Below are 14,748 nucleotides of genomic sequence, written 5' to 3' on the forward strand. Positions count from 1 at the left end.
GATGAACCTCCAAAGTTCTTGAAAGTTTCTGAAATTTCTTTTAAAATTCTACCAAAACCTCCATCGGATTTTGCAATTGTTATATTTTGTATTTGTTATTCTTTCAAATGAAATATTACACTTTTAAAAGTATTAACGGGCTAGCCTGGGAACCGAACTGCAATTTACAGCCTTGTTTCCAAGTGTTTCGGAGTTCAAACAGTGAACTTTGGGAATTTAATCCACTTGTAAATTGTTGGTTGTCTGCTTTAGGATTTAAAATGTTTTAAATATATTTTATTTATTTTTGACAGACAGCGACAGAGCACAAGTGGGGGAGGGGCAGAGAGAGAAGGAGACACAGAATCAGAAGCAGGCTCCAAGCTGTCAGCACAGAGCCGGACGTGGGGCTCGAACTCAGAAACTGTGAGATCATGACCTGAACCGAAGTCGGACGCTCAACCAACTGAGCCACCCAGGCACCCCTGCTTTAGGATTTAAACTGACCTTTTCAAATTGGAAAAGTAGGCAGGAACAAAGAGGAACTTGGAAAATAATACTGCCTCACATTTTTATAGCTATTTATGGTTTAAAAAGTGGGTTTGTACCATCATTTCGTTTGCTCTCTCAACAGCTCTATGAGGTCAATAAAAGGTCTCCCAAAACACAGATGAGCAAACAAGTCTTGTTCACTTGGTAGAGCAAGACCTCACACACAAGTTTTCAGACTCAAATCCTATCGGTTTTTTTTTTTTTTTTCCAGCACACCACATTTCCTCTGAGTGCTCACGTATACACGCTACAAACAAAAGCCATACAGTTTTTTGAAGACAGCGTTAATTTCAACTTGCCATAAAAGCAATGGAGGAAATAATTCCCAGTCCAGGAAAGTGCAGGATACTCTTTCCCAGCCTGTTCTTGTCTCTCTGCCTTTGTACAAGGTGTTCCCAATGCCAGGATGTTCTAAGTTAAAGGAGTTGCCTAGTCAAAACTGAAAACAGAGACTTGGCCCCTCTTCGGAAGGAGGGGTGTCTAGGAGGAAAACTGGGCTTGGACTTCACTTTATAAAAGGTCTTCACTGTAGACATTTGATATCGTCTGTAAATGAGTTATACCTCTTTCCACAGAGATACACTAAACAGGATGAAAGAAGTTGACATTCTTCATACAACTTTAAACTTAAATCCCATTCCCGGACCACACTGCCCATAGCAGTATTTTCCCTACGTGCTGTAATTATTTTGGAAAGGGCGCACTGACCTTGCACTAAATTTTGTGTGCTAAAAGCATTCGTTTCCACAACGTGTATCCCTCCGTGTTGGCATTTCTTCATCTGTTAAGACACAAAGAATCTCAAAAATTGGAAGTATCCCAAGCCTGCCCACCTTTGAATCCTCTCTTGTTTCCCCTTTGCTTCGACGCTCTTCTCTTTGGAGATCTTTATTATTATTATTTCACTCTTCTCTCACACCGTTATTGACAGGGCACCAGCGCAGCGCCCTGTCCACTATCTAGAAGGTGCTCAGGAAAGACCTGTCGACTGGAGGAGATAAACCCCCAAGCCAGGAAATGAGTGGCAGCTGCTGGGAGAGGTTTCGATTGCACCCGGGGAGGCGGGGGGATGGCGGAGGGGGAGGGGGTGGGAGTGGGGGGACACGTTGTGACAGTCTAAAGATGGCATGGGCTGGGAGGTGCGAGAGCAAGCCCCCATTTCCCCGGCGGAGTGCGAGCAGAGCGGAACACCGCGTGGTCGCGGCTGGGGTGGGACGCGCGGGCACCGGGGCGTGTGAACCCGGCAGCGGGTGCCCCCCCCCCCGGGCGCAGCGGGAGGGGCGCGGGGGCGTCGCAAGGCAGGGCGTGGCGCGGGCGTGTGCGGGACCCGGGACACCGGCCGGCCGCCCAGGGGGCGAGGCGTGCTCCGGGTCTATTCCGGGAGCGGCGTGGAGGGGCGGGCGCGCGCGGGCGGGGGCGCCGGGCGGGCATCCTGTCTGGGGGAGGGGACGCGCGGAGGGCGCTCCCGCGGGGCCGGGCTGGAGAGCGCAGCGCTGGCCGCCGCCAGCCCGGCCGGAGCCGCTGCGCCCTGCTTCGCGCGCCCTGGGACGGCCGGCGCCATGGACCGAGCCCGGGGTAAGAGGAGCCGCGGCGCCCGCAGTTGCGGCCGCGCGGGGCGGGGAGGGAGAGCGGCGATCCGGGAGCCCGCGAGGAAGACGGAGAGGGCGCGGGGTGGGAGCTGACGAGGGGTCGCAGCGGGCGCGCGGCCGGGGGTGGGAGGCCCGAGGCAGGGTGTACAGGTGCCTCCTGCCGCCGGGGCATCCCGGGTGTAGATTAGTCCCTCGCGTCGCGGGGCTGAGTCGCCTCCCGTGTGTTTCATACACTCAGAGTCTTAACTTCATGAAAGAATGCCACCACCCCCCCCCCCCCCGGGATTCCTGAGGACAGCGAGCTCCCCCCCCCCCCCCCACCACCAGGCCCCTCCGGAAGAGTGAAATAGGGTTGGCAGGTTACACTCCCAAACACGGGGCGCGTGAAGTCCCCACCGTGTGCCCCGCGAGACGCCCGGGTGACCTAAGTTTGCAGCTGCCTAGGGCGTTGAGAGAAGGAGGGGCCGGCGTGCGTGTGAGTGTGCGCGTGGGTGTCTCTGACAAGCTGTGTGACCTTAGCCCAATCCCTCTACCTCTCTGGACTAGTGACAAAGTTGGATTGATGATGTCTGCGAGGCCCCTTCTTGCTCCCACGCTTTTGCAGGAGTAGAGTGTGTTTGGTAGAAGTTTCAGAGGTTGGTGAGGGCTTGTGTAAGTTGACATAAATAAGAAAAGAGCAGCACTTGAGGGGGACCCTACTTAAGAAGAGGCCAAAAGGCGCCTGTCTGGAAAGAAGTGGCCTGCTTGGGCATGTGGGCAGGGCCCAGGGCTAGGAATCAGAACACCAGGGTCCTAAATGCTGCCTCTGCCAGTGGGCGAGGTCACAGGTGTGAATGCGCTCGGTAAACTGGCCGGGGCTGTGCCAATTTGAGAAGCGTTGTTATTCTCGTTGCTATTATTATTAATGGAAAATTCCTCTGGCTCCCTGATAATCTCACACCTTTCCTCCATCTGCTGGTTTGCTGTGCTGAAGTCCCCAAGGGGGTCGGGGAGAACAGTGATGAGGGGTGTGGAAGCAGTTAGGGCGCCCGAATCACGGATGAGCGCATGGGCAGGTTTTGTGATAAGCTGCCTGCTCTCCCAGAGAGGGAAAGCCAGGCTCAAGGAATTTCCAGCGCTCTAGGGGACGTGGCTTCCAGTTCAAGATGCTCCAGACAAGCTCTCCACCCACCTGGTCCCAGCACAAAACACTGCATACACCTTCTCTTTTCGGGCTTGGAAGGGCAGGCAGGAAATGGATGGGGCTTCTCTTTGGCTCTTTGGAGACTGAGGTTGTGATTTGTAAAGCAGTTCTCACCTGTTAACTGACTCCTGGACAAGTGTGCAAAGAGCACCCACACTCACCAGGAAGGAAAAACAGAGAGAAGCACCTCTAATGTCCCTCAGTCCTCAATTCCCACCCCCGCATCATAGATCTAAAGCAAAGAGCACCCCCACCCAGGAAAAGTTGTCAAATATCACCCCGCCTGGTCCCCAGTACAAAAATCCAGATCTAGCCTACCCCGGGTTGTAGGAAATGTCCTGTGTCCTCATCAGACAGACCAAGGTGACGGTAATTCGCCTAGCTTAAAATGCTTAATAACTGACGCCTCCTTTAAGAAGGCTGTCTCCAGAGCCCTCTTCCTAGGGAGCCGGACTTCCTTGGACTCTGGTGGTGCTCAGAATGTTCTAGAGCTCTCTCCCATGCTGCTGGCGTTCCCAGCCCACTTTTCTTCTCCTTCACAGCTCTTGTCTCAATGTGCTCTTAACTCTAAAAGTTAGTGTCTGGACTATATGCTTAGTGTCTACCTTCGCTGCCCAAAGGTAAGCTTCTGGAAGGCTGGGAGTGGATCTGTGTGGTCACTCTGCTGACAGTGCCTGGCACACAGGAGGAGCTCGCTGAGAGTGGTTCAGTACGTTAACTAGTGATACAAAACGCACCTGGTAGAGTACCCCACGTTGATTAACTGTAAGGTCGATTTTTAAAAAAATTTTTTTAACATTTTATTTTTGAGACAGAGAAAGACAGAGCATGAACGGGGGAGGGGCAGAGAGAGAGGGAGACACAGAATCGGAAGCAGGCTCCAGGCTCTGAGCCATCAGCCCAGAGCCCGACGCGGGGCTCGAACTCACGGACCGCGAGATCGTGACCTGAGCCGAAGTCGGACGCTTGACCGACTGAGCCACCCAGGCGCCCCTAAGGTCGATTTTTTAAAAAGAATACACAACAGAACAGTTCCTTGTGACTTGCAAAGGCCTTCTCCAACTGTGAGTAAGGTGGTCATGTGGCCGGGGCACGAAAGACCACTAGATCCCAAGTTGTCTACCCTGCTGAGTTATTACGAACATTGTATGAATTAAAGCAAACTATGTATGAACTAGAATGTGAAACCTGTGTGCATTTCCAAATGAAAACATGAGACTTCAAAAATCATTCCTGCAGAACTTTCTTGTTGTGCCCCTGTCCCCAGGTGGGTGTGTGCCCTCACTTCTGTTATCAGGGAAGGTTTAAGAAGCATAGGTCTCATTTCAACCCCACACCTGCCATGTGGAGAGTTGGATGTCATGCCCAAGATACTGGGGAGGAAACTACCTTCAGTATTGATAACAACAGTAACTGAACTCATCGTCAGAAAGCGGGCTGGGCAGGTGTATTAGTTTGCTAGGGTCGCCATGACAAAATATCATGGACCAGATAGCTTAAACACCAAATGTATTTTCTCACTGTTCAGGAGGTTGGAAGTCCAACATCAAGGTGCCGCTCAGGCTGGTTCTTGTGCGGCCTTTCTCACAGGTTTGTGGGTGTCCACCTTCTTGCTGTGTCCTCACGTGGCCTCTTCTCTGTGCACATGTGGAGAGAGAGAGCTCTCTGGTGTCTCTTCCTGTTCTTATAAGGACATCGGCCCTATGAGATTAGGGCCCAACGCTTATGACCTCATTTAACCATAAGTACCTCCCTAAAGGCCCTGTCTCCAAATACAGTCACACTGGAGGGTTAGGGCTTCAGCCCATGAATTTCAGGGGGGTACAGTCCAGTCCAGAGGAGCAAGATTGGGTCACTGACGTTAACTTGCAGTCACTTGCTGCGTGGGGGACGGAGCTGGGTTTGAACCAAAGTCCTGATCTTTTTATTTTTAATTTTTTAAATATTTTATTTATTTTTGAGAGAGAGAGAGTGAGCGCATGAGCAGGGAAGGGGCAGAGAGAGGAAGACACAGAATCCCAAGCAGGCTCCAGGCTCTGAGCCGTCAGCACACAGCCCAATGCAGGGCTCGAACTTGTGAACTACGAGATCATGACCTGAGCCAAAGTCAGACACTTAACTCACTGAGCCACCAGGTGCCCCACTGAACCAAAGTCTTAATCTTAGACTTACTCCTGACTACCTCTGCTGTGGCAGGTGACCTGCCCAAGCCCTAGAGCAAGGCTTGGACGCCATATCTTCCTGCCCCTTCCCACCTCAGCTGTGCTGTTCATATCTTCACCAGCAATTACTGCACCAAAGCTCAGCACCAAAGTCAACCAACTCAGGAATGAAAACAAACCTAGGAATTAGGATTTCTCTTCAGACAGGCTGTGTGTCTTCCCATGAGTAAAGCAAGATTTATACGATGCCAGAACAGACCGAAAAACCACTCAGACTATAATGAAATCCCTTTCGGTAGGATTTCCCAATTCATGAATATCGTACGAAGAGAATAACAGACTAATGGCCGTAAATACCGCCTTCTACAAGACAAATTAACTTATCTTCATATGAGGATTAAAAAATACGGAGACTGATAATACCTATTTCTTGGAGTCGTTGTAAATATTAATTGCATGGAAGGTTCTTCAAACAATGCCTCGCATGTGGGACCCACTCAACCAATACTGTTGTGATTACTGTCTTTTCTCACCAGACTCCACAGAATAAAATCGCTTTATAAAGCTTCACTTGGCCCTCCCCCTAGCTGGTCTGACTCTGATGACAGCTTTTGAGTCCCTGCTCTGTTTTAAGGACTGAGCTAGACAGCTTCGTGTACAACTCCCAGACAGGGTCCGTGTCATAATCTTCTCTGTATTCTGGAGCTCCTTTGTGGAGCGTGTCTCTTGCAAATCCGTCTCTGACCTTCGCTAACCGGACCACTGTCCAACTGACCTCTCTGAGTGGCTGAGAAAATACTGATACGTATGCCAACCTGTCCATTTTCTCTTATTTATCCTATTTACTCATGCCCACTGACTGGTTGTGTCTTCACAGTTTTCTCAAGCCATCCTCCCCTTAAAGCCTTGGGTCTACATTTTTCCTGATTTTGTAATATGCCTTCTTAATGTCCAAGGTTCTCTCTGATCTGCCCACCTCGTGTGAAGCAACCGATTTCCCCAAGATTACTTTCCTTTCTACTTCACCACTCGGGCTTCTTCAACTAGTTGAATTCAACCCAAGATGGGAGTTTCGTTTGCAGCCTGTATTCCTTGGGAGACCATCTCATCTGCCGGCCAACTCAAGAAATAATCTGAAACTCTGCTTTTCGTTAAATGAGACTGTTGTTGTTCAGGAGACGATAGAGGCACCCATTCTAACTATTGCACCTCTGTTGGACCAGCTTTGAGAGCCATGTGAGGGAAGCCCCATCTTCCCTATCCACAGCTTCCAGGGGCCAAGCAACCTGTAGCTCCTCCTATTGGCTCGTCACACAACCTCCATCACCAAGGCCATGAATTCCCATGCGGACATACCTCTTCCCCAACATCCAAGTTCATTCTTGACTCCTTCTATCCATTACTGCCCTTCTGAAAGAAATACTCAAGCATATTCGTATTTTCCATCCAAATATGTTTGTGGACATCGCCCTGGTCAGCCTAGAGACTCAGTAAACCGGAATGGTTCAGAGAATGGATAAATGTGGGTTTGAGTTTTGACTGGAACTTTCTGGCTATATGATCTTGTATGAATTGGATCAATTAATTTCTCTGAACTTAAATTTTATTTCATTCACAGCGTCATGGGGAAAGGTAATACGGGAAAGCTAGCTCTTAGGAAATCGTCAGTAGTGCTAGCTGTTATATTTATCATATACAACTACTTGGATTTCAGCCACTCTCTGCAACGGCCGTATGTGGCCATATGGGGCCATGAGATTTGAACTTACTCTCTTCCCCATTGAGGCTTCTTCTGCTGTCCCTGGTCACTGCTTCCACTTTCTTATCCCGCTCAGCCTCCATGGCTTTTGGCGTCTCCATTTTTGCTGAGGTTTTCTTCTGCCTCTCCCTCACATATCAGTTTCAAACCCCACTTCTCACATGGGTGAGAACCCTGCCAAGTAAGTTCCTCCCTCCCCAAACCCTGCCAGAAGCTATCATTACTCCATTCTGATCTTTGGTTGGGAAAAAACAATCCTGTGTTTGGATACCATCAGGTTCTCATACCTTTCTTACCCTTCTAAAAGAAACACGCAACTGGATAAAAAAGTAAAACCCCTGCACACGTTCTCTCTCTCTCTCTCTCTCTCTCTCTCTCTCTCTCTCTCTCCCTAAGCATTTTCCTCCTTCCTTTTCTGGCCAGACTTCTCAAGTACACAGTCCGTACGTCAGCCTCCTGCTCCTTCCCCCACACTCCTTCCTGCATTCTCCCTTCCAGTCACACCTTCTGCAGAAAGCCTGTTCTTCGGGGTCACAAATGGTTCCATTTTGTCTCATCCGTCACCTCTCCCAAGCCCCATCTCCTGGATTTCTCTGTACCGCTATGGACCCTCCACTCCTCTAACTGTATTCTGCTACTTGGCGGAGATGGGGAAAGCGTGGATTTGGGGATCAAATAAGTCTAGGTTAAATAACCACCTCTCCATCCCTCCCAGAAGTCTTTCCCTCCTCCCCTCCTGCCCCCCAGTCCCACTGTTATCAGAGCTTCTCCCACCCCAAGGCAAGTTGCCGGGCTAAGTCTGGTCCCCGCAGTCTGTAAAGCAGGAAGAAGGGCATCCAGAGTTGGGAAACTGGACTGTGGTAATATCTGCCCAGCGCCCAGTGCCTGGCCCGTGGTAGGTGCCTACTGATTGTCATTTTCCACCTTCCCCTCTGGATCGCTTGCTTTTTTCTTGTTTCGTGTCTCTTGCCCCTCTCTCCCCACCACCTCAGCCCTCTCTCTACACTCTTTCTGTAGGGAACCAAGCCGCTTTGAGGGGGACTCTCAGTGTCTATCTTCAGCCATGAGATGGGCTCCATTCCTGCCTTACCTCCTGCCTGTGGCGCATTTCCATTCGGAGGTCAACTCAAACTCCGAGTGACCCAATTCTGAACTCCTCTTATTTGAATCAGATCACCCTTCCTGTTTCTCTTTTTCTGCTAACAACACAGCCACGTGAGGAGCTATTGAAGGAAATGGGGCTGTTTGTGAACGAGACTAAATTTGAAAGGGGGACATGGGATCAGTCCTGTAGAACAGATAATAGACTCTCCAGAAGGCTGTACAAGAGAATTACACAGAGGCTGATTTAGGCTTGATCTAGGAGAAGCATCCAAATGAAAAGAACTATTCAGTACTAGAATTGGAGATGCCCAGGGACATAATGAAGCAGAGGTTGAATGGCCACAGATCAGGGAACCACAGAATGGCTCCTATGGGGACCACCGTAGCATATAGGTTAAGAACAACTGTCACTAAGGGCGCCTGGGTGACTCAGTTGGTTAAGTGTCCGACTTTGGCTCAGTTAGAATGGGTGACTCTATCGTCTCCTGAACATGATCTCGCCATTCGTGGGTTCAAGTCCCACATCGGGCTCTGTGCTGACGGCTCAGAGCCTGGAGCCTGCTTCCGATTCTGTGTCTCCCTCTCTCTCTGCCTCTCCCCTGTTCACACTCTGTCTCTGTTTCTCAAAAATAAATGAATGTTAAGAGGCACCTGGGTGGCCCAGTCGGTTAAGCATCTGACTTCAGCTCAGGACATGATCTCATGGTTTATGAGCTCGAGCCCCGCATCGGGCTCTGTGGTGACAGCTCAGAGCCTGGAGCCTGCTTCCGATTCTGTTGTCTCCTTCTCTCTCTGCCCCTCCCCCACTTGTGCTCTGTCTCTCTCTATCACAAATAAATAAAATGTAAAACAAAAAAATTTTAACTGTAGATTTGAACCTCCACCTGGCTCATTGTGTGCATCCTTTGCAGTATGCTCAAATATTACTTCCTCAAGGCAGCCTATCCCAATCCCCCCAAGCCACATCTCCCTTCTGTAGGTGCCCCTGGCACCCTGCACTTCTTTCGTATTCGTTGCTATTCTCACAATTATAATCGGTTGGGGGATTGAATTAGCCATTAATGTGAGCCCTGTGAGGAGAAGGCCCTCCTTACCTTTGTTCCCAGCTCTTTCCCTAGCACCTAGTATAACGCTTGGCATGTAGCAGATGCTCAAAAAAACGTCTGTGGAGATGATGAACAAGTGAAAGAAAAAAACACAAAATCCACAGAGTGGAAGTTGGACCTGGCCGCCAGGATTCTCCATTTCAGTGACCGTCATTTTCGGGATACAGAAACATAGACTTCATCGTTATCCATTGTTTCCTTTGCTTTCATCCTTCACCCAATAAGACCTTAAATCCTGTTGACTATTATTAAATTTTTTTTTTCTTTTTCAACGTTTTTTTTTTTTTAATTTATTTTTGGGACAGAGAGAGACAGAGCATGAACGGGGGAGGGGCAGAGAGAGAGGGAGACACAGAATCGGAAACAGGCTCCAGGCTCTGAGCCATCAGCCCAGAGCCCGACGCGGGGCTCGAACCCACGGACCGCGAGATCGTGACCTGGATGAAGTCGGACGCTTAACCGACTGCGCCACCCAGGCGCCCCCCTGTTGACTATTATTGAAAAATGTCTCTTGGATGGCTTCTCTCCTCTATCCTATGGGAGCTTCCTCTTTCTGCTCTCACCTTCTCCAGACTGCCCCAAGGACCACTCTCTATTTGCCTGTTTGACACCAGTTGGACTCACAGTCCTCTCCTCTGGAGCCTCCTGAACATATGCCCCCCAGAGGTCTGATGGGTGGGTCTGGAGTGAGGTTTGGGTGTGTGCGCTTTTTGCAAAGCTCCCAGGTGAGTCTGATGTGCTCACGGTTATCAGCAGTGCACTCCTTTTATCATGACCCTTGACCTTGCTCAGACACCTGCCAGGATTCCCCGTTGCTGTCGGGGGCACTGCCTTTCATGCTTTTCAGCCAAGTGGCACGGCGGGGTCTGGATCTTTGGCCCAAAGTAGTCTTCTGAAATGTCTCATTTTATCTTTAAAAAGCCAAGCAATTTTTCTATCGCAGTCCACAATATATCTGAACACACTACCCCCTCCCCCCCCAAAATCTTGGCACAGCGAACCTCTAAAGATGCCGATGCTTATCTCGGGGCTTCTCCTTCCCTACCGCACCCTGAACCATCCGTCTCTTCTGTGGCTTCTCGCAACTCTGGCAAAAGCCCTGTGAAGTAGACAGCTGAGACATCTCCCCACCGGACAGATGCAAAAACTGAGCTTCGGAGAGATGTCCCTGCTATTATCCCTCCCTGAAAGAGACCAGCTCAGCCTCACCCACCTGTGAAAACATCCCTGCCACATTCCACCTTCTACCTCCTCTCTGACTTGGGGTTACCCCCACCCTCCTCAGTCTTGGCTTTTAGAAGATTATACTACAATAACTCAGATGCCTCTCCTATGTATATATGAGTCCTGTGGTCCGAGACCGTCTTGTCTTCTCGTTTCCAGTGTCTCACACACAGCAGATGTTCTATAATAACAGCCAACTGAGCGCTCACCAGGAGTCAGGCAGTCTCCATTTGTTTCTTTCTTTTTTTAAAAAATTTTTTAAAAAATGTTTATTTATTTTTGAGAGAGAGAGAGTATGAGCAGGGGAGGGGCAGAGAGATTGAGAGGGAGACACAGAATCTGAAGCAGGCTCCAGGCTCTGAGCTGTCAGCACAGAGCCTGATGCAGGGCTCAAACCCTCGAACTGAGAGATCCTGACCTGAGCCGTGGTGGGATGTTTAACTGACTGAGCCACCCAGGCCGCCCCGACAGTCTACGTTTGTATGTGAGATCCTTTAATCCTCACACGATCATGACATCCGTGCATTTTAGCCTTCCTGTGCATAAAATATGCCCTTTGTTTTATTGGGGGGGGGAGGGGGGAATTCCATCCCAAACCGCTGCCTCCAGCTATGAGTGAAGAGCCTACAGTGTGTGGCTTTCCTCTTCTAAAATCCCAGCCGGGGCAGGTATATGAATTATAAAACTGTGAATATGCTTTTGTATTAAAAGTTTATGCCAAGATCTAGCTCTGCAGTAGGCCAGTAAGTACATTCCCCGTGAAGGAATGTGGCTCGTGCCAGTGTGTGAATGCGTAGATAATTTTTGATGTATTTGTGATGCTTACCTTTTTCGAGCCCCCACCCCCACAAGGGAATTCAGTGGGAATATTTATCGTGACTTTGCCCTCTGTTGCATTTTAAAGTTGTTTCCTGTAATTTACTTGCAGTAGATAACTGAATTTTGTGGTGTATCTATTCCCTTAGTGTCCCTGTTTTACAGCTGAAGAAACTGAGGCTAAGAAAGGTCCAATATATTTACACAGCCCCGCCCACCTCCAAACCTGTTGTTTTTTTTTTTTCACCAAATGCTGGAGGGTCATCTCCAAGTCAGTTATAGGAAGGACTGGCTAGATAAACCACGAGGACTTACTAGGTAAAGATTTCAAGGTGGAGACAGAGAGGGTGGCGGGAAGCAGGGGAGGGAAAGGGGACACCGTCCGCCAATGAGTGATATGGCCAGGCAGCTGGCATGAGATTTGATTTCGGAGCCTTTACTCTCCTCCCACTGTGGTCCTCAGAGTTCTGGTGTTTAGAATTCGAGAAGCTCTCAGCCCCCCCCCCCCCCCCCCCCCCGGAAAGAACCAAGAGGGCCCAGGCAGGCCTTGTCGTCCATCTAAAATTCCATTTGGGGAATCCCAGCCTCGCCCCAAGTGAGAGTGGAGGTTCAGAGCTGGCCAGGCGTGATTCTTGTCCCTGGTGCAGCTGTCAGGCCGCCAGGCTGCAGCAGGGGCAGAAGGCGGCACCACATTGCAGTCATTCCAGCTGCGGGGAATTTATCGACAGCGTGCCCTGCAGGAGGCAGGCTCAGGGGCTTTTTATAGCCCTCCAAGAACCTGGGGAAAACTGATCTCTTGAGAGAGAGAAGTGGGGCACGTGTCTTTTCCGGGCACCGCGCCCTCAAACGTGTAGCCCCAGATGCCCACAGTTCAAATTAGGCAAAGAGTCATGGCTAAGTGAGCAGCGTGGATCAGTAGGAGCGCGCCCACTGTCCGGGAGACAGAGATCCCAAGCAAACCCGCCTCCCAGAATCCCCTGCATGGGCTTCCGTCTCTCCACCTGTCAGGTCGAAGTATTATAATGCGGGGATCTGCCCACCTCCCCTGTGGACCGAACCCAGCCCGCCGCCTCCTTTTGTACATAAAGTTTTATTGGAACACAGACACAGCCATTCCTTATGTATTGTCTATGGCAGCTTTCTCACCACAGGACCAGAGTTGAGTAGTTGTAACAGAGACCATATGTGGCCCGCAAAGTCTAAAATATGAACTCTTTGGTCCTTTACAGAAAAAGTTTGCCAACCCTTGGATTAGACTATAGAGTTTGGGAGTATCTCCCTGGAGCACGGTGGTAAGAAAGATTCTAAGGGTGTCCAGACTAAGAAATGAAGCTCTATCCTTTAGACCATACAAGAGTATGTATTTAAGACCAGTGTTGGAAGGGCCCAGAATGCCATTTACTCATGTGTTTCAAACTACTTGTAGTCCCAGAATCCTTTTGCAAACAAGATCTTAAGCAATGTGGCTGATCAGGTTGAGGTAGGAATGAGAACAGAGTTCATTCCATCCCCCGCCCCCGCCAATCCCAAGGAAGCTATGCAGTTCCCGTAACTCCGTGAGGAAAGCACTTGAAAATTACCTATCTAATCCTATATGTCTTGTTTCACAGCTAGGGAAACCGAGGTTCAAGGGGCAGCATCTTGCCTAAGGGCATACGACGGACCCCCAGGTTGGCTTTCCATGGAGCTACTCACGTGGTTGTGAGGTAGTCACAGAGCACAGACATAATCGCTGCTGGGGAGAAAACATGGCAATTGGCTTTGGGGGCTGCCATTAGTGTGGGGATGGCCAGGACATGCCCTCTCTGACCAGCAGCCCGCAAGGCTAAACAGGGCCATAACGTGGCCAGGATACATTGCTAATACCCACCGTGCTTCACTGTGGTTAAGCAAGGCTTGGGAGTTTTTTTCTGAGAACACAAGAGCCAAAAAACCACGGTGAAATTTGAATGGGATTATATTTTTAAAAAACAACATTTATTGGTATGGAAACACATTTTTAAAAAATCAGAACCTATCCTACAGTCGATATATCAATTAGTTACTTTTCTGTTTGTTTCCCGCCTCCCCCCCAAAGCTGTTATTCAACAGATAAAACCGTCTTTAAATCAGTGCCCTCTTAGAATGGAGAAATTATGATAATTTATGCTGCAGCTTTCTTTTGAAGATGGAATCAGATTTATTCATTTGTAGAATAAATATTTATTCTTCCTGCCCATTCTTGTTGAAGGGTTTGCTGAGAGCAGACGCAGCTGATATGAAACCAAGGGGAAGTTTTTTTTTAGCTCCACTTGGATCCAGAAGAGAAATGATCTAGGAGTGTGCCGAGAAGCCAGAGAGACCGATCAGGTTACAGAGGGGGAGCTCAGGGTCCTTGCACCCCAGAGTCTCCTAGCAAAGCAGAGAAAGTAAGACTTGGTCACCAGTGCCCGTGACGTGAGGTCCTATCTGCTCCTTGTCCATCAGAGAATATAGTAAAGGACCAGAGGACTCGTGGACCCCTTTCTAGCCAGGAACCTCAGAAGCATGGAGGGAGGCAATGCCAGAGTGGAAAGAAGAAAGGCGCAGAAGTGTGCTCAGGGTGCAATGGGGTGGGCTTGCCTACAGCCTAGAGAAGCAGGTGGACGTTAAACGGAGCCTCGGTCCTCAGATAGAGTAGGGCTTTTTCCTCCAGGTCCCCAGCGGGGTGTGTCCCAGTCCCCAGTCCCCAGTCCCCGAGAGGCTGGTTGCTCAGATTTGTAACTAATAATAGAGGCAGCATAATATGGGAGCTGGGTGAGCCCTGGCTGTGGTGTCAGGTTGCCTGGGCTTTGAATCCTGGCTCTACTCGTCCATTTAATCCCCCGAGTCTCAGTTTCTTCAACCAAAAATGGAGATAACAATCACCTGTCTCCCCGTGGGGATAATTGGATTCGTGCAAGGAAAGCACTCAGCATACAGGAAGCATTCAATTTAAAAAAAAAAAAAAACGAATACTTAAAATACAGGTTTGTAAATGATCGCCTTAATGAATTCGAATGGAATCCAAGTTCCCTCTGTACCGCTTTCCCTCTGGCTCCTGGCTTCTGGCCTGCCCATCCTGGGAAGGGACAGAATGACAGAGGAATTAGGGGTAAGCCACAGGGAGGCATGAAAGCGCGTGAAGGTCTATCATCATCCGTGTCACAAAGGAAACTGGCGTCAGGGCCCCGGGGAGCTGTTGACTGGTTGTGAGCAGAAGGGGGATGATGTAAGTGTTGTGGCTGGGAGAAATGAGTAGAGCCAGCAGTGAACT

General features: G+C 49.7%; 1 protein-coding gene across 4 annotated transcripts in view; it reads left to right on the plus strand.

Moving 5' to 3' along the window:
- The first annotated feature begins 1,949 nt into the window (after nucleotides 1-1,949).
- Nucleotides 1,950-14,748, plus strand: part of AFAP1L1 (actin filament associated protein 1 like 1) — a 63,222-nt gene continuing 50,423 nt past the window's right edge. The window contains exon 1 of one of the 4 annotated variants that reach the window (XM_086679060.1): nucleotides 1,950-2,106. In XM_086679060.1, the coding sequence (XP_086535186.1) occupies nucleotides 2,091-2,106 (16 nt within the window). In that variant the 5' untranslated portion in view covers nucleotides 1,950-2,090. The remainder of the gene's footprint in view (nucleotides 2,107-14,748) is intronic. The other 3 variants (XM_086679048.1, XM_086679065.1, XM_086679055.1) reach the window with 3 other exon arrangements.

The sequence above is a fragment of the Puma concolor genome, chromosome A1, assembly GCF_028749965.1.
Source record: "Puma concolor isolate L17-30 chromosome A1, mPumCon1.1.hap2, whole genome shotgun sequence".
NCBI classification, from domain to species: Eukaryota; Metazoa; Chordata; class Mammalia; order Carnivora; family Felidae; genus Puma; species Puma concolor.